The sequence below is a fragment of the Papaver somniferum genome, chromosome 1 (genome assembly GCF_003573695.1).
Source record: "Papaver somniferum cultivar HN1 chromosome 1, ASM357369v1, whole genome shotgun sequence".
NCBI classification, from domain to species: domain Eukaryota; kingdom Viridiplantae; phylum Streptophyta; class Magnoliopsida; order Ranunculales; family Papaveraceae; genus Papaver; species Papaver somniferum.
This window is the reverse complement of record NC_039358.1, coordinates 67,907,733-67,930,525: the sequence shown is the minus strand read 5'-3', so window position 1 is coordinate 67,930,525 and position 22,793 is coordinate 67,907,733. Positions and strand designations below refer to the sequence as shown.

The 22,793-nt window shown below is 36.8% G+C and overlaps 4 protein-coding genes across 4 annotated transcripts; 1 reads left to right on the top strand and 3 right to left on the bottom strand.

Moving 5' to 3' along the window:
• Positions 1-4,505: 4,505 nt before the first annotated feature.
• Positions 4,506-7,799, top strand: LOC113290015 (ATP sulfurylase 2-like). Its single transcript, XM_026539484.1, has 5 exons — positions 4,506-5,273; positions 5,458-5,863; positions 5,966-6,226; positions 6,784-6,870; positions 7,324-7,799. The coding sequence occupies exons 1-5, from the start codon at positions 4,708-4,710 to the stop codon at positions 7,456-7,458; spliced, it is 1,455 nt and encodes a 484-aa protein (XP_026395269.1). The 5' UTR covers positions 4,506-4,707; the 3' UTR covers positions 7,459-7,799.
• Positions 7,800-9,918: 2,119 nt separating this feature from the next.
• Positions 9,919-10,464, bottom strand: LOC113290006 (auxin-induced protein 15A-like). Its single transcript, XM_026539474.1, has one exon. It carries the CDS (start codon positions 10,388-10,390, stop codon positions 10,103-10,105), a length of 288 nt encoding a protein of 95 aa, XP_026395259.1. The 5' UTR covers positions 10,391-10,464; the 3' UTR covers positions 9,919-10,102.
• Positions 10,465-11,876: 1,412 nt separating this feature from the next.
• On the bottom strand, positions 11,877-12,501 carry LOC113289996 (auxin-responsive protein SAUR21-like). The gene has a single exon (XM_026539463.1). The coding sequence runs from the start codon at positions 12,405-12,407 to the stop codon at positions 12,102-12,104; it is 306 nt and encodes a 101-aa protein (XP_026395248.1). The 5' UTR covers positions 12,408-12,501; the 3' UTR covers positions 11,877-12,101.
• Positions 12,502-14,460: 1,959 nt separating this feature from the next.
• LOC113328191 (auxin-induced protein 10A5-like) lies at positions 14,461-14,754 on the bottom strand. The gene has a single exon (XM_026575315.1). It carries the CDS (start codon positions 14,752-14,754, stop codon positions 14,461-14,463), a length of 294 nt encoding a protein of 97 aa, XP_026431100.1.
• Positions 14,755-22,793: the final 8,039 nt, after the last annotated feature.

The window sequence follows — 22,793 nt, the reverse complement described above, 5'->3', positions numbered from 1 at the left end:
TAGCCTAGGAAAACTTCTTATATGCTCCTCTCCCTGTGGACAAACCCCTACTCACCCTTTTATTACAAATCTTGACCTTGTATACTTGCAAGCATATTGTGTGCATCTTATCATCACACCAAACATGAACCAATTGATAAACCACAATTATATTCCCGGAGAACAGTCTAGTATTATCAATCACCTCACAATAATCTTAATCAATTAACGGGGGTCTAACAGCTTCACCCAATATTTCGCTGAATTTTGAAAAAACGGGGGTCTAACAACCTCACCCAATATTTCGCTTAGCAATCAGTATGAGCTAACTACAATATACTTTTAAGAGAATCAACTAGACATCTAGACTCAATCTGAAAAAAAAGTATATCGAAGAGTTATATCTCAATTTCTCAATTAAATCCACAATCAAACAATATGAATTTGCGATCCTGATTGAATACAAGAGAAATAACTTGACCGGTACCAAAGACAAATGTTCAAGGATCAATCAACAACCAAAGGTTGGATTTACCAATTGATCGATTCAACGCACAACCTGTGATATTTCAATTATATAACAAAATATAATGCGGAAAATAAATAACACAGACACCAGAAGTTTTGTTAATGAGGAAACCGCAAATGCAGAAAAACCCCGGGACCTAGTCCAGATTTGAACACCACACTGTATTAAGCCGCTACAGACACTAGCCTACTCCTAGTTAACTTCGGACTGGAATGTAGTTGAGCCCTAATCAATCTCACACTGATCAAGGTACAGTTGCGCTCCTTACGTCTCTGAACCTCAACATGATTCTACGCACTTGATTTCCTTAGCTGATCTCACCCACAACTAAGAGTTGCTACGACCCAAAGTCGAAGATTTGATAAACAAATCTGTATCATACAGAAAAGTCTATTGAATAGATAAATCTATCTCCCACAGAAATATGAGTTTTGTTCCGTCTTTTGATAAATCAAGGTGAACATGAACCAATTGATAAAACCAGACTTGTATTCCCGGAGAACAGCCTAGTATTATCAATCACCTCACAATATTAATCGATTAACGAAACAAGATATTGTGGAATCACAAACGATGAGACGAAGGTGTTTGTGACTACTTTTCAATCTTGCCTATAGGAGATAAAATCTCGAGCAAATCTTAAAGAAGATAGTACTCAATCACGATAGGAAACAACAAGATCAGAACACACAACTACAAAGAAAATAGTTGGATATGGCTTCACAATCCCAATGAAGTCTTCAAGTCGTTAACCTACAGGGTTTCGTGAAAAACCTAAGGTTAAAGGAGAATCGACTCTATCTTATGCAACTAATATCACACATGAGGTGTGGGGATCAAGTTTTCCAGTTTCTAGAGTTCTCCTTTATATAAATTTCAAATCAGGGTTTGTAATCTAAGTTATCTTGGTAACAAAGCATTCAATATTCACCGTTAGATGAAAACCTAATTAGATTCAAGCTAATATCTTTCAACCGTTAGATCGAACTTATCTTGTTATACACAAATGAAATGCACCATCATTTAGGTTTGAGTAACCGTACCTAAACGTGTACACTTAGTTGGTTCAACAGTAGTTAACCGATGGTTAGCCATATGAACACTTTCATATCAACCTTATTCATCTTTACCATAACTAGTTCAAATGACTCAAATGAACTAGTTAGAGAGTTGTTCAATTTCTTAGATCTCATAGAAGTATACAAGACACTATCGAAGCAAAATCTATTTTGATTCACTCGAATCAATTCATGAACATCATAGCCACGGTTTGCAAAGATTGCGTTCCTTATTATATAAATGTTTTAGTTCATGAGCAAACCGATTTTAGAAAGTAACCTGCTTAAGTATGCAAACAGGTACGCATACATAAGTTACCGGATTGAGTTTGTTTTTACTTCTAAACTCCAACAGAAATTCACGGACGTGAAACTTTCGCCCCAACAACCGCCAGTACACGTACTGGTACGCATGCTTTAGGTTCCCGTTTTTGGAATTTTACAAAAATGTGAGAAACACCCTATGTTTATATTCAAACATTGTTACTTGTTCTAAACTCTCATTTCAATCATTAAAAATTTCTTAGAGGATGTTAAAATAGTTGTTATCCACAAACTATTTTCGTCAAAGTGATTTTCAAATTATTGAAATAATCAACATGACTTTCGTCACGAGTAAAGATCAGAAGACCGTCGAAAAGCAAAGAACGGTTGACAGGAAGTTTCAAAACAAGGAGACCAAAAAAAGTCACCTTTCTCAAGAAAAATTTGTGAATGACTATGACAAGCATGACATTCTTGAAACTGACATTTCAATTATGAATCCCCAGCAAAAATATGTGTGGCAAATCGAATTTGACAGGCTTCAAGCATATATTGAACAACAAGCTGGATTTAATAACAACCAAACTGGTGATGATGATGAGTTCAACGTAGTAGTACCTCTAGATAATTGCTGTATTAATTTTAGTATTAATTTGAAATGTTCTTGCATTTTACTTAATATTAATTTGAAATGAAAAGTTGCTTAATTTGAAATGTAGATTGTACTTAATAAAAAGTTTAACTCATTAACTTAATATTGAATAAACAAATTACAAACAAATTAAAAATTAAATGTTTATACTAATACAGAAAATAAAACTTAATAGTTACGCATACCGGCTCTTCCATACTCTTCTCAAAGATTCACTCTCAGATATTCTTAATCGGTCATACAGATTCTGGTTCTGAACGTAATTAGTCATTTGCCCATAGTTTCTTGTAGGCGCGCCTCTTTGTGGTTGAATTCAGGCCTCAAATCTTTATCTTCATAGTTAGTCCACTCCTTGTCATGACGGGTTTCCTGAATTATCATGTTATGTAGAATTATGCATGTGAGCATAGTCTTATGCATTTCACGAGGACTTAAACCACGACATGGTCCACAAATGATAACGAACTTCCTCCCAAATTTCAAAAGCTCATTCTACATCCTTCCTCAACGCCATTTGATGTTCGTTAAAATGACGATATGAATTACCTAGTGCGCCGGCAGGGGGATGGCAGTAACATTGAACCAAGGTTGACCATTTTGGATGGTTACCATCCGCAAGATAATACACATGAGTGTATTGAATTTTGTTGATTGTGAAACCGATTTCGGGACAAATTCCATACTTTAGATCATCAAACAGAGGCTACTTTTGCAAAATATTAATATAATTTTATGAACCCGGAAGACAAAAAAAAACGGGTCATATCCAATAATCATAACAAGCATCAACTTCAAGGATAACGGTTTGGGTAATGACCCTTATATTGACCGACCCAATAAACAGGGAGTCCCTGCGACACCCAATCATGCAATCAAGACTACCTAGCATTCTAGGGAATCCCGTATCCTGATTTTCCCTTAATATTATCTAACATTTTCATCGGTTGATTTTCGTAAATACGTGGGACCAAAATGATTAATTATTACTTCCCAAAACAATGAAACATAAGTAAATGAAGTTATTTTTCCTATACGAAGGTATTCATCGTTCACATCCACTGGTTTGCCATAACCTAGAATTCTTTGAGACGAAGTAACTTTTCGTTCAGGACTATGACCTCTAATATTTAGTGCATCAAACTGATAACTAAATTGATGTTCTACTCCACAAAGCTCATCAATCATTTTTTTCACCAGGTCCTGAGGCATGCAGAATCAACCTTGGAAATTTTGATCAGAGTACACAAAATTGCGAGGAAAATAATTGTGCATCAGCTTTTGGTGGTAAATTTTTCTATATTGATACATATATCTTCTTGAGAATACTTCTTTTGGCTCCGGAACTCTAGATATTTGGCCTGAATGTACGAGCATCAGAGTGTCGGTTAGTTGTTTATCTTCAGCTTCCTCATCATCAAGTTGTTGCAACCTCTATTGATGCGTTCTTGCTGTAATCTAAACCGATGCATAATAACATTATTCTCTTCATTGGATCCCGCCATTGATGATTATGAAATTTAAAATTGAAAATACATATAAAAAAATTGGTAAAATATATGTAGAAGTAGGTGTGAGTAATTTGAAGGAGCACAAGGGCGTATATTTATATATATATATATATATAAGAACTAGCGGGGGAAATAGCCGTTGAGCAATATTCATAATATCGCAAACGATTTTGAAAGGAGCGCGTGATGGAGACTATAACGCCAACGATATTCAAAATCTCACCTGCGCTGTTGATAATAACTGTTGATAATAACTCAATCGGTCAGCTATTTTTCATAGTAGCGCAGCTCATTTACCATGCCACCTGGGTATATCAATTTTTTTAGCCTTGTGCATAGGAATAGGCCTAAGTGTTCCTTTTCTCTTAAAATGTTAGGCCCATGGCATTTTCGGATCAAGCCACCACCTTGCATAAGGCCATACTTTGTTTGGATAAGTTAGCATTTAACTGTATAGACTATAGAGTATGTTTCCAAATTTGGTATTTAGAGGGGCGTTAATGGCGGCATTAAATCCTTGAAAAATACTACGACAAACTTGTGGACATCCTTGAATGTTTGGATTCTTGCTCACTTTTAATCTTCTCCACTAAAATGTCACCAACAATACTACCTTTTTGCAGTCTCTTGAGATCACTATTACAGAGTACAGAGTGTACAACCCCAAATTAAACGGATCTTCAGAAAACCCAAAAGCAAAAAAGAAGTCTTTAACAAATGGCACTCACATTTAGAGCAAACTCCATAACAATAAATCTCACTTTTTACAACTCCACAAATAAACCCTTTTCTAAGAAAACCCTAATCCCTACCAAAATCAAAACAAGACCCATTTATCATTTCAATTCACTAATCAGTTTTGTTCCTTCAACTTCTTCATCAATGTCTGTGAAAAACGGTGGGTTATCTTCTACTGTGATTAAGAGTTCTTTGATTGATCCTGATGGTGGACCATTAGTTAATCTTGTGGTACCTAAAAGTGAAAGAGATTTGAAAAGAAAAGAAGCTGAATCAATGCCAAAAGTAAAGATTACTAAGATTGATCTTGAATGGGTACATGTAATTAGTGAAGGATGGGCAAATCCATTAAAAGGGTTTATGAGAGAAGATGAGTATTTACAGAGTTTGCATTTTAATTGTATTAAAATGAAGGATGGATCAATTGTGAATATGTCTCTTCCAATTGTTTTGGCTATTGATGATAATGATAAAGTAGCTATTGCTGAGTCTCAAGATGTTGCTTTGGTTGGGCCTAATGGGGATTTGGTTGCTATTCTCAGAAGGTAATTTCTTTATATTATCTCAACAATTTGTGAAATGGCATAATTTACACTAAAGCAAAGAAATGATGATTATCTGTGGTTTATGTGAATTCATTATTCATCATAACAAACTGGATAATTTGGATATGTACATAAGCACAGGTTGTTGGGAGTTAACTATGGACATACTGTATTTGTTGTGCAGTGTTGAAGTATATAAGCATAACAAAGAAGAGAGAATTGCTAGAACCTGGGGAACAACAGCTCCAGGATTACCTTATGTCGAAGAGGTGATAACACCAGCAGGAAATTGGCTTATCGGTGGGGATTTGGAAGTTATAGAACCTATTAAATACAATGATGGTCTTGATCAATACAGGCTTTCTCCAAGTGAACTACGCCAAGAATTTGATAAGCGTGAAGCTGATGCAGTTTTTGCTTTTCAATTGAGAAATCCTGTACATAATGGTCACGCATTATTGATGAATGACACACGTAAGAGACTTTTGGATATGGGTTACAAGAATCCAATCTTACTGCTTCACCCTTTAGGTGGTTTTGTTAAGGCTGATGATGTGCCATTGGATGTTCGGATGGAGCAACACAGCAAGGTCAGTGCCACTGATTTCATCCACTCTGACGGTTCCATATTCAGTATAAAGTTTGTATGAGCTTCTAATGTTTTACTTATTCCAATCTCTTATTCCTTTCAGGTTCTCGAAGACGGTGTTCTTGACCCCAAGACCACTATTGTGGCTATATTCCCATCACCCATGCACTATGCAGGTCCAACTGAAGTACAATGGCATGCAAAGGCAAGAATAAATGCAGGGGCTAATTTCTACATCGTTGGTCGAGACCCTGCTGGTATGGGTCATCCAACAGAGAAGAGGGATCTGTACGATCCAGATCACGGGAAAAAGGTTTTAAGCATGGCTCCAGGTTTGGAGAAGCTTAACATTTTGCCATTCAAGGTATATGCTGAAACACTTTTTCATTGTTGACGTTGTTTCTTTCCTTCGTTTTTCGTTTATTCATTGCCTTTAATGCTTCAAAGTTGGTTTGGGACAAATTATATTGTTACTAAAATATAGAACTTTCTAAATCTGGGTTGTAGTGGCAGTTGAATTATCTTGTCTGTTGAATGGTTTTTTCTTTTTGTTGCTGCTGATTTGTAAATAAGGCTTTTGAAATCCCATATAGAACTAATGATCTGAGTTTGAGTAATAAAAATGAAGTTTATGAGTTAAGTAATACCTAGAGAACCATTGAGATGTTCTCTGGAGTGATTTTCAGGTAGCTTTTGCTTATTGAAAAACCTTCCAATATCATCAATCTTTCACAGCATGTAAAACTTAGCTTTATTAGTTTCTTATAGAACTTCCCGCTACCCAATACTCAAATGTTTGCTGGAATTTTATGCTAAACTTATTTCTTCAACCGCTTGCTACGCTTTTATGCTTTTTTTTCTTTTGTATTGCTGAGCTCTTTTTTCCATCTTACATGTATTGGTACACCTTATCTTTCTCAGGTGGCAGCTTACGACACACAAGCAAAGAAAATGGCGTTCTTTGATCCTTCACGAGCTAAGGATTTTCTCTTCATCTCCGGTACCAAGGTAAAAGAACAACTGTTATATCTGGTTTTTATGTCTATCTGCTGCGAGATTTACAGTAGTATGTATGTAACACTAGAAGAAAAATGCTGGCACTTACTGCCTCAAAGAAGCTTTACTGTTTTATATATGACTCTGATGCTCTATTCATGTTAATATTGTTTGCTATCACAATCCCTGGATTTTATTTTCTGGTGTGTCTGTGGCATAATGGTAGCTGCTATGAATGTGGCACTCATATCTTTTGTTGGCTAAGCGGACTTTGGTTTGGATAAGCCAGAGTCTAATGAGGCAACATGCAGTTTTGAGTTTGAAGCAGATTTCTCACAATGTTCATGACTTGTGAAGATTAGAAAATTCTTTTTTGCTGCATGAAGATTAGAAAGTTCTTGTTTTAACCAGGAACTGTATATGTATCTAATAAATCGCACTGGACTTGTCAATTTTAAATTTCAGATGCGTGCTTTCGCGAAAAGCGGTGAGAACCCTCCTGACGGTTTTATGTGCCCTGGGGGTTGGCGTGTGTTGGTAAATTATTATGCAAGTTTGCAAAATGAAGAGAGCCAGCAACCTGCTGCTTTGTCTTCCTGAACAGACCGTTGAAGCCAGAGTTACCATGAGCAGAATTTTGCGGGAGCAAGCGTAAAGTGTCTACTGTAAGTTAATAGGGTTTGATGGAGCAATATTCCTAATAGGAGTTTCTGTTAGCCAATATAACCAACTTTTAGAAAGTACATCTGTACTGATTTTCTTGGTTTTGTTTCTCCATTTGTTGGGTGAGTGTTGGAAAGAGTATTCTACCTACTAATACGGTTCATCCATATGATTTTTTCTTTTGAAGTTGTTCAAGAGAATGAATGAATGTATAAAAGTTCATTCACGTTTGCTTTGACAACTTATCGCTAATAAAAAAATCTGGTCCCTTATTCTCATTTTGATGTTTTGTCTCTTAACTTTATCCTGTAACATGATGCTCTATGTTATTAGGGTCACTTAGTTCTGTGCACTTATATCTTTCCGTATTCTATGACTGTCAAATGCTTAATTTTGTACTCCAGTGTGTATCCTCTCACATCTCCTTGTTACTCAGCCTATAGATTTATAAAATATCTCTGCAATATGTGTAAATTCTTTTCTACTCCAATGTATTTCGTATATGGTGTTTTCTTAGATGTCCTTTTATTTTTCTTCGAGGTCTAACATTATAGAGATTCTAAATTCAAGAGACATTGTGATTATTTGATTGTTAGCCTTGTCACGTAGATAACAGTATACAAGAGAATGTTTGTACTCTGGTCATTAATTTCTCCCAAAAATTTACAGTTGTGACTAGTAAAATTTTTCTTATTTTAGAACTGACAGGTCAGAAGCATAAAATTGATTGATCACTGTAGCCCTTTAATAGTATGGAGAAAAGTGGTACTCTGGTTCAATGTTAATATCTGCCAAAAATTTACAATTGTGACTAAAGAATTCTCATTTTAGAACTGACTCTTAGCAGCATGCATTTAGTAGTGGGGAGAAATTCTGATTTTTTCGAAGGCCTTCACAGAAATCAGCTGTGAGCAGCAACCGACTAACTTCTGTCTCTTAATCATTTTGTAATTCTGTGGGTAGTACAGAAGTGGCATTATTTCTAGCAGCTGAATTCAAGTGACTGGTGGCACCCAAAAGCAGGACTGAATGGTCAATGAATGGTAGTACTCAGTAGGATCAAAATCAGGTGAGAATAATCTTTCTATGACTAGCTGTTATTCCTATTATTTATCAAGAGAAATGAGTTCAATAAAGTCATCTTCTCTGCATGGAATTCTAAGACCACCGCCTGTACTCATCCTCCGACTCACATAACAAGTCCTGGAGTGAAGCATGTTTTAAGTAAGCTAAAGGTACCATACACCATTTCATTTCTCTTCCAACATAAATGGCAAAGTGACCTTCTAGGACCCCTCTGTTAGATGCCAAAGCCAAAGAGATTCTGATTTTTTTTTTTCACCAGACATCACTGGAAGATGAGGACCCATATCTTATATGCAACATAGAAACAGGCAAGCAGATAAAGGGAAAAAAATGGAAGTCTTCAGATAATTTTTTTTCCTAGAGAGGTTAAGGTATCTAAGGCCATTGAGTAGCCTTCTGAAACACGCAGTTGCTGAAGGTCATGGACCAGGCTGTCTGTTGACGAAAACACCTAAGACAAGCTCTCACATGGCTTTGTCTGAGGACTTATCATCAACCAGGTACCATTTTCAATATTTAGGGATGTCGAGGTCCTAGTCAACTATCTAAGACTTTGTAAAGTTTAGAAATCTCTCGTCGAATGTCAACCAGAAAAACCTCAAGACTTTTTCCAAGGCTGCAAATATATAAATAGGCTATCTACTTGAAGAATATTAATCTGTATGGCTTTACTACACTCTGAGAGCTACACATCCATGTGACGATGTAGGTGTTCAGGCAAATTGAGGATTATATAATCAGGGCCTACTTTATTAGAAAGTGATACTAATTATGCAGAAATTGACCATCTGTATCTGTCATGACTTACAAGCTACTTTGTAAAGAGACCACAAAAATGTTTATCTGTCCACTTGAATTAGAAAATAGGAAATAATGTCATGTAAAGAGTAGAACTGTCATTAATTTATACCATAGGTTCATGGAGGTGTGTTTCTATGTCAATCTGAAGTAGGTGGGGATTTTTTTGTCTTTACGTATGCCTATTTTACCGAGTTGCTTTTTTAAGTAACTTTCTGAATGGTCTTTTGCGCTAACAGCATGTTCTGATGTCATTTTTTTATGCACAATACAAGAGGGGTCAGATAAATTGCCGTCTCTACAGTTACTGGTTATTTAGTTATAGACTATATATGTAGAAGATTAGCAGCCTCTGTACATGCTCATCGATATTGTCGTTTTTTTGTTGTTTTTTTTAGTGTCTCTGCTGAACCAGGTTTTCTGCAATATGTACTTTGAAGTGGTACTGATAAACTACAATAGAAGGGGGAAGATTTCTTTCTAACAAAGATGGTAAGCAATAAGAACTTTCGTTTGCAGCCTATTCCTTCATTAACATAATTTAAGGGTACATTACAGAAAACTAGTTGTAGAGTTTAATGGGTAAAACCCATTTCCTTTAGCTTTGGTTAGAATGTCGAATGACTCGAATCAGCTTTTAATAGGATCCTATAGCCGAATGACCATATTTACATTTGTATATTACTAGTTTCTCTGTTCATGAGCTATTTAGATTACTAATCAGATGAATAAAAGTGTCTTCATGACATGGAATAGTAAGACCACCCTTTCGATGTGCGAACCCAAATTCTTCTTCTGCTCGACTTAGTAAGTCTTGAAATGAAGGATGATTCAAAATAGATATATGAACTACAAAACGCTTCTGATTCTCTCCAACATAAACAGCAAAGTGACCTTTTGGGACATCTGCCACAGTCATTGCAGCAGAAGGAGAGCGCCGAAGAATCTGCTTGGCAAGTGACTTCCCTGGCAGGCGGAGACCCATGACTTCTATAGGAGTTAAGAAACGAAGTAGAGTGAATCTGAAATAAAGGCCTGATAGAAGATGATTTAGCGAAAGATTTGTAGATAGGCTTACTGAATATTGATTGCCTTATGCTATGACTATATACAGAGTGAGCTTGTAGGCAGCTGTGGCCATCGACAAAATCCTGTCAAGTGGAGCTAATGGTGAGAAGCCTTGGCCCATGGGGTTTGTTGAGGGGCATAAGCCATCGGACATAGCATAGTCCTGTCTTTCAACTTCTTGTCAGGACTTGACAACTGAAGGGTCCCTTCAAAGTTCCAAATATCTTTTTTGTTTCCATCACATAGTTTATTGACAATATGTCTGCATTAAGATCTCTCCTTCTCAGATTTGTATGCAAATTTTGACTTGTAATGTGAAATGAGATTTGATAACCCATTAGGTATGGGTCCTTCGTCTGGTAGGTACGCGTCCTTCATCTAGTAGTTATCTCGTCTATTCCATCTAATCCCTTCTTTTCTTCGTGTTTTTTCTCTTTTAAGTGCTATTCAATGTTTAAGCATATCTCTTTGTCCAAGTATAACCAAAGTCCTTACTAGTACTACCGTAATCACCAATATCTGTGGTACAATAGCAAACAAAAAGCTGTACCTCATGTGATGGTGTTTGTTTGTAAAGAGCTCCATTCTGGGAAGTTAAGGTAGGGCCTGTATGCATTAAAACAGTTGGGAGAGATTAAATTGATGTTGCAACAACCATCTGTCATGCAGTATAGGTTTTCATGAGCAAGCGAATAGTAGCAATTCATTGGATGGAAGCGTTTTTTTGTTTCTTTTGTAGGGAGTTAAATTGCTAGTGCCGACAGGATATCAGGAAGACTGTGAATTGAATCTTGTGGTAAAAAATATCAGCTTCCAAGGTGTCATGACTTTTGATCTTATAGCAGTCGCTAGAAATAAATTGGATGACTTTTAATGCATTTTGCTCAAGTATTATACCACGTTTTGTTCCGGTGTCTGCTGCTTTAGTTTCTTCCTTTTTTATCCCTGTCCTACCATTAAAAGCATAGTTAAAATATTTGGCGTTGGTGGCAAGAGAACATTGGTAGCAAGTTTGCGTTACTATTGTTGATGAACTAGTTTCTATTTAGATGTTCACATTCATAGCAAACCACTTAAGTTGGATTTGCTAGAAGCTAGACAGAAGGAGTCCAACAGACTAAGTTAAACAGTAATTCGGTTAAGCTGTTGAGATCCTCTCTGTGACGTATCCTGTCCAAGTGGACAGTTTAGTTGGTTTCCTTTTGTAAGTTTGTGCAGTTAACAAAGTTTTGTAGTTCCCAATTTAGTTGGTGAATAACCTGAATTTATGACGCAGTTGGTTGTAATAAAGTTCTACTATTCATCATGCTTGATTATACGATAGAATAATTTACTCCCTCCGTCCGCTTTATATAGCCGGAGGTGGGTTTTCAGTGCTAGTCATGATTCAAGTCTTTGTTGGATTGAAAGGAAAAGTTTCTTTCATTAATAGATGTTAATTTTCAGTGGGGGAGAGTCTTTTTTGTTACTCTGCCCAGTCATCATCAGTTACATAAAGAAAAGAAGTTTTTATACATGGATTGGGAAAAACCCTCTTCTAAAAGATAATATTGTTAGATAACATAAACTTGGAACTGTTGTGATCAGATGAAATTATAAAGTTAATACGGAACTTTGTTCTTCCTCCTTCATGAAGCATTCAAACGAGACGTGAGATCTAGGAAAGCAGCTTCTTTGCATGGAATTGTCAGAGCTCCCATCGGATGATCAAACCCAAATTCTTCCTCAGCACGACTAAGTAGAATCTGGAATGAAGGATGGTTCAAGTAAGAAAGAGGAACCACAAATCTTTTCATTTCTGTCTCCCCCACGTAAACAGCACAGTGGCCTTTTGGAACCGGTGATGTAGTAGATAACTGGTTTCGTGTTAGAAAAGATTGTAATCTGACAATCTGCTTGGATTGAGGAATCATCGAACGCAAACGAATACCCATGGCTATTCTTGAAGCAAAAAAGAGGGGATCGGAAATATCAAGAAATTGGTAGTCCAGAAACTGAAAGCTATGACACTTTGGAGAATACAAGTTAGAATTGGAGATGAGTGGGTTGGTTCAAGTGTGTCCTGTATTTATAAGATGAGACTATGACTTTCTTTGTCCTCCTGATGTTTGAAAACAGTGGCAGTCCAGTAAGGCTAAGGGGCCTACCTTCTTCAATGACCACATGGCAATGCTCATTGGCCATCTCACATCCCATCCATTTGATGAGCATAGTAGTCCTCCCACTTGTACGAATGAAGTCACATAGTAGTTTGATATGAAAACGAGTACCTTTGGAACGAAGGTACCATGCATGAACAGAAAACAAGTACATGTGATATTGTTATATTTTTCAACTAAAAAAAAAGAAAAAAATATATTATGACCTCAAAATTTTCAATGATTTTGAAACAGAAAAAAAGAAGAAGAAAACATTTGCCAATGAGTAATAACTGAATGTGTCCAACATAGAATGCTTGTTTGTCTCATCTTACAATTAAGCTATTAAAATTCTTCTATTCGATAAAGGATGACATTTGTAGATGGAAATGATCGATTATCTCTGTATATCGTCTGGCAAGGTGGATTATTATTATCCTTGTAGAGATAGAGTCTCTAGGCTGTGCAAGGAATTCATGTATTAATTGGTTATTGCACCATGTCTAAATGTCGTCGTTTACTAGATCTTTTGGTTCTATTGTTTCCTACTTTATCTCTCAGTGGGTAATATAGTACCTTGTTTACTGGATTCTTGGAATAGTTTTCTTCCAAAATGGTTTTAGCAAGCAAATTTTTTTTTTTCAGGTTAAAGGGACTCAAATCATGGAAACTGTCTACACTCTACACAAAATGTCGTTGATACCACCCGTTTGCCTCTGCAAGAGCAAAGTAGTAAGTAGGTCACAGAATGGCTTATTACTTCAGACGCCGCCGTAACACAAAAATCTATTGCTGCGATCCAAATCTACCAAGAGATCTAAAATGAAGTCATGTTGTGACTTTGTGGACCTATGCCGTTTTTGGATCACGATGACCGCAGGTGTGGGTTTGTTTACCGGGAAAGTCTTGGTCCATTCTCATTTCCTAGTGATAAATGATACTCCGTACCTACGTTTTGATTAGTGACTGATTTTGCAATTTTTTTTCGTACCTACGTTTAGTTAATTGCTGAGACTTTCCTGTTTTGAGGTTGAGATTTAAATTTAAACTGCAGTAAATATTTTTCCTTGATACAAAAACAGCAGTAAATACTCCTATAATAATCAAATGCAGGAAAAATAAATGTTTACAAAATGTCAGGGTCTAGAACTGAAACAGAACTCTTGAATAAACTCCACAAACTAGAAAAAAAATGCTATGTACGCTAAGATTTTCTGACATGAAAGCTTCTTGGTGTTGCGTCGTCTTCTGAATTACAATACTCCATGATTGGAAATTGCAAGAGAATATTTATGCAGTCATCTTCCCTTTTTTTTTTTTATTTTTTTTATGAAGCCTTTTTAACATACCATGAAGATTTTTCTTAGATTGTAATTCTGTAATCTTGCATCACATGTTCATGATTTAACATACCAGATTATACAAATTAAGCAGCCACAAGAAAGTCTGTTTTATCTATGAAATTTTCTCCTTTTAATGAAGTTTTTATTTAAAAAGATTAAAAATAAATAAAAATAAACCCTTAAACCCAGGCAGTGCAAAAACATTAAGATGAAGGGCATGATTAAGATAGCTACGTTACTACGTATCCTTTTGGTTAATTAATTAAGTGCATTCCTCACATTTTGCAATATAAGTTCAAGAAACTCTGAAGCTGCAATGGTATTTATGCTAATTGGAACCACAATATAGATCAAGATTTTATAACTTTGTATTAATGATGTAAAACAAGTTTTTTTACATTGGTTGGAAATTAAACAACCCTCTGTCTACAAAATCAATTCCTAAATCTAGCTAATTGCTTAAACTATTTGGGTTAATTTGCCTCGGTGGGTTTGTTCTTCTCTTTTCACGAAGCATTCAGCTGAAAAGTGAGATTTAAGAATGCAGCTTCCTTGCATGGAATTGTGATGCCCCCCCATTGGCTGATCAAATCCAAACTCTTCCTCAGCACGATGTAGTAAATCTTGAATGAAGGATGGTTCAAGTAAGATACATGAACAACGAACCTCTTCCTTTCAATATCTCCCACGTAGACAGCACAGTGCCCTTTGGGAACATCTACTTGGTTCCGAGTAAGAAGAGATTGTAACTTTAGAATCTGCTTGGATTGACTAACAATTGAACGCAATCGGATACCCATTATTGAGGTGAATAGAATGAAAAAGAGATCTCAAAAGTGGATTACTGGAAGTAAGCTGAAAGCTCAAACAATTGGAATGAGGAGATGATGACTTGAAGTTGAAGATGAACGATTCCAACTAAATGTGTATTTATAAAGGGTTGTCGTTTCAACTTTCAAGTGGACTTGCGTGCTTAAAAAACACGCGGCAGTCACCAGTCAGGACCTACCAAAATTTAATTATCACATGGCTTTGCTCATGCATCATAGTCAAGAAGATACTTAGGCTTGGTCAGCATTAAGTTCTGGTCTAAGCGTGTTCACAACGTAGGAAGGAACGTACCATGCATCTTATCTTTCAAATTGGGTCTAATTATGAATGCTCTTTATTAACTCATGAACGTACGCGAAGAAAATTCGTTAAGAAGTTGTTGGCTGTGCCGCTGTGGTTTAATTTTAGACCTTTGAGTCGAGTTTAGGTATTGTTTAGGTAAAGAGAAGAACAGAAGAGGTTTAGAAGAATAGTCTATTATTGATTTCAATGAATTAATAAACATACCATAGGAACAAGTATATATACAGACTCTAAAAGACTTGCAGTGCACGTATTACATGACTTAGGATACAAGACATACTATACATAAAAACTCTAGAACATTCTATCATTCTATGTCCTAACACCCTCCCTCAAGCGCAACGAGCCATCTTGAACCGCCAGCTTGAACGTAGAAAATTAAACCGGTCTTTAGACAAAGGTTTGGTGAATATATCTGCTACTTGATCCTTTGAAAAAATAAATCGAACATCCAATTGTTTAGAAGCAACTTGATCACGAACAAAATGATAATCTATTTCTATGTGTTTTGTTCGAGCATGAAAAACAGGATTAACAGTAAGATAAATTGCTCCAAGATTATCACACCATAAGACAGGAGGAGATTTAGTGGATACGTGTAACTCTGAAAGAATAAATTGAATCCACATGATCTCAGCAGTAGCAATTGCAAGACCTCGATATTTAGCTTCAGTACTAGAACGAGACACTGTTTTTTTTTTTTTTTTACGAGCACTCCAGGAAATAAGATTACCACCCAAGAAAATACAATAACCACTTGTAGAACGACGATCATCTAATGAACCATCCCAATCAGAATCTGTATAAGCAGTGAATGACAGTATGTTTGAGAAGTATCCCAAACGTAGAAGTATGTTTTAAATAACGTAATAAGTTTAAACAAAATCAAATGATATTCAGTTGGGTCATGCATGAATTGACAAACCTTGTTAACAACATAGGCTAAATCAGGACGAGTAAATGTTAGATATTGTAAAACACTAACAATGCTGCGATATTTTGTAGCATCAGTGAGTAAAGTGCTACGATCAGATGACATATCTCCAGTTGTACTGAGAGGAGTTTGAATTGGTTTTACACCATCCATTTTTACTCGAACAAGAAGATCATGAACATATTTTCTTTGTGTAAGAAATAACCCCGAAGAAGTACGCGTAGCTTCAATTCCTAGAAAATAGGAGAGAGAACCAAGATCTTTAATTGCAAACTCAGTTGGTAAAGAAGTACGTATTGCATCAATTCCTGTGGTACTGGAACCAGTAAGAATAATATCGTTGACATAAAGCAGTAACAAAACAATACCAGTGTAATCACGTCGAATAATAGAGACGAGTCACACTTAGAAGTAACAAATCCATTATGCAACAAGAAAGTACTGAGTCTATGGTACCATGCACGTGGAGCCTGTTTTAAGCCGTAGAGAGAGCGTTGTAGCTTACAAACATATGTAGGAAAATTAGGATCAGTATATCATGGGGGTTGTTTCATATAAACTTCCTCTTCAATATTTTTGTGTGGAAAGGCATTCTGAACATCAAACTAATTAATCGACCAATTATTGGAAAGGGATAAAGTAAGTATAATACGAATAGTACACGGTTTAACAACAGGACTATAAGTTTCACCATAATCAACACCTTATTGTTGATTGTATCCTTTAGCTACTAACCGAGCCTTATAACGTTCAATAGTGCCATCAGCTTTACGTTTAATACGAAAACCCCACTTGCATCCAATAAGATTCATAGACGAATGATAAGGTACCAAAATCCACGTACCATTTTGAGTTAACGCATTGTATTCAGTGTCTGTTGCTTGACGCCAGTTTGGATCTATTTGAGATTGTGAGTAGCAGGTCGGCTCAAATCAGCTACAAGTGCATATTTAGAATTTGGTTTATAGATCCCATCCTTAGCTCGAGTAATCATAGGATGTCAAATAGAAACATAAGGAGCAGATGCTACAGGTGCACTTGAATCAGATATAGTAGAAGCCGTAACTACTGGTGCACTTGAATCAGTAACTACACCCTCTTGAGTAGTAGGTGAAGTTGTGACAGGTGTTATTGGATCCCGACAGTTTTCTGGTGATACTTGAGAAACAACAGTTGGTGAAGAAAGTTGTAAATCAGCCGAAGATGGTTGGTGCGGTACAATATTACCAGAAGATGGTTGATGTGACACAACATTATCACCAGAAGAACATATAGAGATAGGAATTATATTTAGTGAAGGAGGTATTACCTGATCATTAGATGACGGAGATGGTGTCGACGACGCAACAAAAGGAAAGACATTCTCATTGAACACAACATGATGATAACATAGATACGACCAGTAGGAATATGAAGACATTTATATCCTTTATGTGACGGACTATATCCTATGAAAACACAAGGAGAAGATAATGGTTCCATCTTATGAGATCGATATGGACGAAGATGAGGATAACATAAGCACCCAAAGACACGCAATGTATTATAATCAGGTGACGTACCAAAAAGAACTTCATAAGGAGATGTTTTGGCAAGATCAGAAGATGAAACACGATTCATTAAGTAGCATGTTGTAAAGAAAGCATCATACCAGTACGACGAAGGAACAAAAGCCATAGATAACAAAGTAAGACCAATTTCACGAATACGACTATGACGCCTTTCGACTAAACCATTCTGTTCAGACATATGGGGACACAAATACCAATGAAAAACACATGCTGCTGAAGATAAGGAGTAAGTTTACGATACTCAGCAACATTATCAGACTGATTTTTTTATTTTATTTTCCGGTTAAAAGATTTTTAGCATGTTTTTGGAACATAAGAAAAATAGAATAAACCTCTGATTTATGAGACATAGGAAACATCCACGTAAAGCGACTATGCGCATCAATGAAAATAATATAGTAGCGATATCTTTCATTAGAAAAAACATGAGAAGGTCCCCAAACATCAGAAACAATAAAATCTAAAGGATTCAAATAATGAGTTGTACTAGAAGGAAAAGACAATTTGTGACTTATATGCTCATGACAAGAAGAGCAAAAAGTAATAGTATTACTAGAAATAGGGAGAGAAAACTTAGAAATAACATGACGCACAATACGCATCATGGGATGACCTAATCTAGAGTTCCAATTATGGAGACTAGTACGTTCACCAACGCACGTTGTTGTAGAGACTGAAGATGTATCAAGTTCATAGGGACCTCCTTTCCTATAGCCGCGTAGAAGAACCTTCCCCGTACATCGATCCCTTCACAAGACAGAAATCAGGGTGAAACTCAAATATGACATTATTATCAGTTGTAAGACGAGATACTGACAACAAACTGTGTGAAATTTGAGGAGTATTAATCAGATTGTGAAGATGCAACTTACGATCCGGAGTGCATAAAATCGAAGAACCAACATGCGAGATTGGGATAGAAGTGCCGTTGCCCAATTTAACTTGATCAGGACCAGTGTATTCTGAGGAGATATGTAGGCGAGAGAGATCATTAGTGATATGATCAGTTGATCCACTGTCTGGAACCGAGGAGCCATAGGATTTGATCTCGGTGCCTGAGCTATATAGGCACGAGGTGCTGAGGAAGACTGAGCAGGTGAAGATGGTTGACAACGAGGAGGCTGGGGACGAAAAATACGATCGAATCGTTTCCAGCAAAGATGAGCAGGGTGACCAGCTTTATCACACAGTTGAAAACGGAGTAACTGACGAGTACCACCACCAGTTTGTTGTCCAGTAATTTGTCGCCGTTGATAGGTAGGGTTTGATGATAGACACATTTTTGTGTCTAATTTGTCTCGATTCTATAATTGATAGTGCTCATTTTTGTGCTTATTACGGTGTTTTATGTGTGTGTAGGTATTTTTGGCCAATAAACATTTTTGAAAAAATCGGCTCGAAAAGTTGTGTGGGGCACCCCCGGAGGAAATTTGCTATTCGGACTCTCACCATGGATAAGGGGCAACCTAATTACTAAGGAGCATCCCTGCAGGGAATCTACTATTCGCACCCCCACTCTGGATAGGGGGAGACCACTTTCTTCTCAAAATTCAGAAGAAACAATTGGCGGGAAAAAAACCAGTTTGCATACCAGAGTTAAGGTTGGATTTCTAGGCTGTTTTAGGGAGATTCAATCGCGGGAATTTGTTGGGCTGGACGTGATTTAGCATAACAGGCTTGGTATGAGCGCTGGAATGGATTGAATTGGGCTAGAACTCGAGTTGGAGCAAAACAGAGGTGAAGTTACACACGGGTCTCTGCTGGCCTGATTTTTGAAGTTTCAGGGAGATTAAACCGAAGATAATCTTTCCGGAGATAGCTACTTACCTAATAGAGAGTTTGGGATGATTTGGAAATCTCAGAAACGCGTAAACAAGTCGGCAGAGAAGATTATTTCCGTGACTTGCACGAAAAGAAAGAGAGAATTTTTATCGGAATTTTTAGGTTTCTGAGCAGTATAAAAGGAGTTCGGATAGGTCATAGAAGGGTTACGAACAATTTGGGGTAGTTTAGATAACCACAGAAAGCTCAAAATTGAAATTACAGACATTCAGTTCTGCTGGTGTAGGGGAAGAACACGAAGAACATACTACTCCCAGAGACAGTCGTTTCTTCTACATCAGTTTTCATATATCGTTTCTGTAACAGCTGTTTGTAACGCTTATACACCGTTCCAAACTGTCTGCTTAACTAGTTTTCTCTTATTTTTCACCCTTTTGAGCTATGAAAACCTATTTTGAGTATGTGAATAATATGAGGAGCTAAACCCCTTAGCCGAGGCGACGGAGTAAGCCATTGTTCCATGAAAAGTGGTATATTTCTATTTTAATTAATTCTTGCAATTTCTTTTATGATTATTTGCATGGAACTAATATTGGAAAATTGATTTTTATTGAATGATTGTGATCCGTTTTGATGGAGCATGCTTAGTTTAAGACTTTTGATGTTTCATGCTTGATGTATACAATTGTTACTTCAAAAATCTACTAGAGGCAATATATTAGAATCACTTTAAACGCAAAGAATTGCATGAATATTGATTAGATTAAATCACTTAATTGGTCAATGGTGGAATCCTGAGTCTCAGTGCTTTTTATAATCTTGATAACAACTTCATCTTGAGTTTTTATTTTAATTTAAGTCTAAAACAAATCTTGACAAGCCTGAGTGAACGACAACCTTTTACCACTATCTACAACAACATAAAAAACCACATCAATTTTTGGCGCCGCCGATGCGGATTTGTATTAGGTTTTAGGTTTTAGATTTATTTTATTTCTTTTAGAATTTTTGTTCTCTTTTACGCCTTTGGTATTTTTCGATTCTTTTCAGATTGGAGCGAAGCTACAAGGAAATACAAAGTACTATAAAAGGAAAGCATCGCCAAAGAAGGAAAGAAGAGAGGAATCCAAAAGGAGTGAAGAAGAAGATTTTGTATACAATTATTTTGTTTTATTTTTAGAAACTGTAAATAGGGTTTTATTTTTTGTAATTTTTCTTTTTATTTTTGGACACTTTTTGGACTTTATTTTTGGACTGGGACATTATTATTTTTAAACCCTACGGAAGGGTTGGTTTAAATAAAAACTGTGTGCAGAGAAGGACGGTGATTACGATATCGCCTCGGCCCCTCGGGTTCGTACATGACATAGGAGTCGTGTCCCAAGTCGACGTCAGCGGTTCTTCGCCCGTCTGGTACGGGAGGTAAGTTTTTCGAAACACCCGTGAATCCCCTGTCAGCGGGTTTACTGTATTCCTTCGTTTGCATATATGCTGAGGACTTGAAAAAGACTGCTTTAATTTCCTAGTAAAGGGAAAGGACTGGCCATAGAAGATAAGGGTTCGGATTTCATCACCGTTCTCTTCTTGCCCGCCTTAGGAAAAAGAAACCAAACGCGAACCTATGCCTAAAATTTTGACTAGAACGAGACCGATGTGGTAATGAGATTAATAGGAAAGTCGTTCGAAAAATATTGGTTACTCTTTTGAGCATACTTCGAAGTTCATGATGGTTTCTTTGAGTTGAATGCGTGACTGCGCCGCCTTGTAACCGGTGAGGCCTTGGGTATCAAAGCTCCACTGAGCTTCCCTCGCCTCGATTCAACTTACTTTGACTCGGATTGATTCCAGAGGGGTTTGCTCAGATTGTAACGAGTTCCTTTTCGAAAGAATATAAGATGGTCTAGAAACAATCTAAGTGGAACCATCATGCTTTTTGTTTGCTAGAAAATTAGGTTTGATTTGGTTGAGTCAGCCTTGTTTTGTGATTGCATAGAATCCCAAATATCCCGATAGTGCCAGAAATGGCAACTTTAAAAGCTTTGTTGAACCCTACTAGGACTACTCGTCCCTCCTGTATCAGGTTAGCTGAAACTGAAGCAAATTATGAACTTATGCCTGGGACCCTACATATGCTCCCATTCTTTTTAGGGAAAGAAAATGAAAACCCATACTTCCATGTTAGGGACTTTGAGGAAATTTGTAGTACACTAAAAATTAGAAACCTTGATGATGATGCTTTGAAACTCAGGTTATTCCCCTTTTCCTTAAAAGATAAAGCCAAGTCGTGGCTGTATAGTTTGGCTTCCGAATCAATCAAAACATATGAACAACTTACATCTGCCTTTTTGAACAAGTTTTTCCCTAGGCACAAAACATCGTTTATTAGGACACAAATCTGCACATTTTCTCAACAGGAGGGAGAGTCTTTGTATAGGTATTTGGAAAGGTTCAATGACTTATTATCCCAATGTCCTCATCATGGTTTAGAAAAGGTTAGGCTAGTTCAAATCCTTTATGAGGGTTTAGATTATTCGACAACAACCATGGTTGAGTCTCTATGCACTGGTGGTTTTGAAAACCAAACTTTTGATGCGGCGATGGAATTTTTTAATGAAATCGCCGAAAAGACCCAACAATGGGAATATAGTAGGGAACCCAAGAAAAAAATTCTGCTAGGTAGGGGAAACGTTAATAGGGTAGAAGGAGGCTATGAATCAGATGCCAAAATTGCTGCTATAGCAAAAAGGTTAGAAGCCTTAGAATTGGGTCATACTAGTGGTAGAATAGATCCTTTTTGGGAAGGCCAGAATAATGAAGAGCAAGCCAATGCTCTCTATAATAACACTAGCTTTGATAACCGTCAGAAATTTGACCCATATTCAGAAACCTATAGTACTGGTTGGAGAAACCATCCGAACCTTTCATGGTCTAAGGGCCAGAGTCTAGGTCAGTTTAGTAATTCTAATGCTTCCCCAGATTTTGGTTACACTAAGAATTCATCAGGCCCAGAAAATAAAACGACTAGCTTAGAGGAATCTATTAAGATGTTAGCAAAAACTCAGGATATGTTAGCACAGAGCCAAATTAGTTTTCAGCAGGAAACCAAGCAGAACTTTCAAACTAATGCTCAGAGCCTTGCTAAGCTAGAACTTCAAATCGTCCAAATATATAAGACCTTAAGTGAGAGAGATAACGGAAGGCTCCATAGTCAGACTACCCCCAACCTTAGAGGAGTTCATGAAGTAGGTGCAAAACCATTTAATCAAGTGAATTCTATCACAACCCTTAGGAGTGGTAAAACGGTAGACAGTAGGGTAGCCAAGCCTAATAGTGGACATACTGTAGATCCACCTTCTAGTTCCCAAGATGAGCCCCAGAAGGAGCCACTAACTGAAGAAACCGATAAAATTTCTAGTGA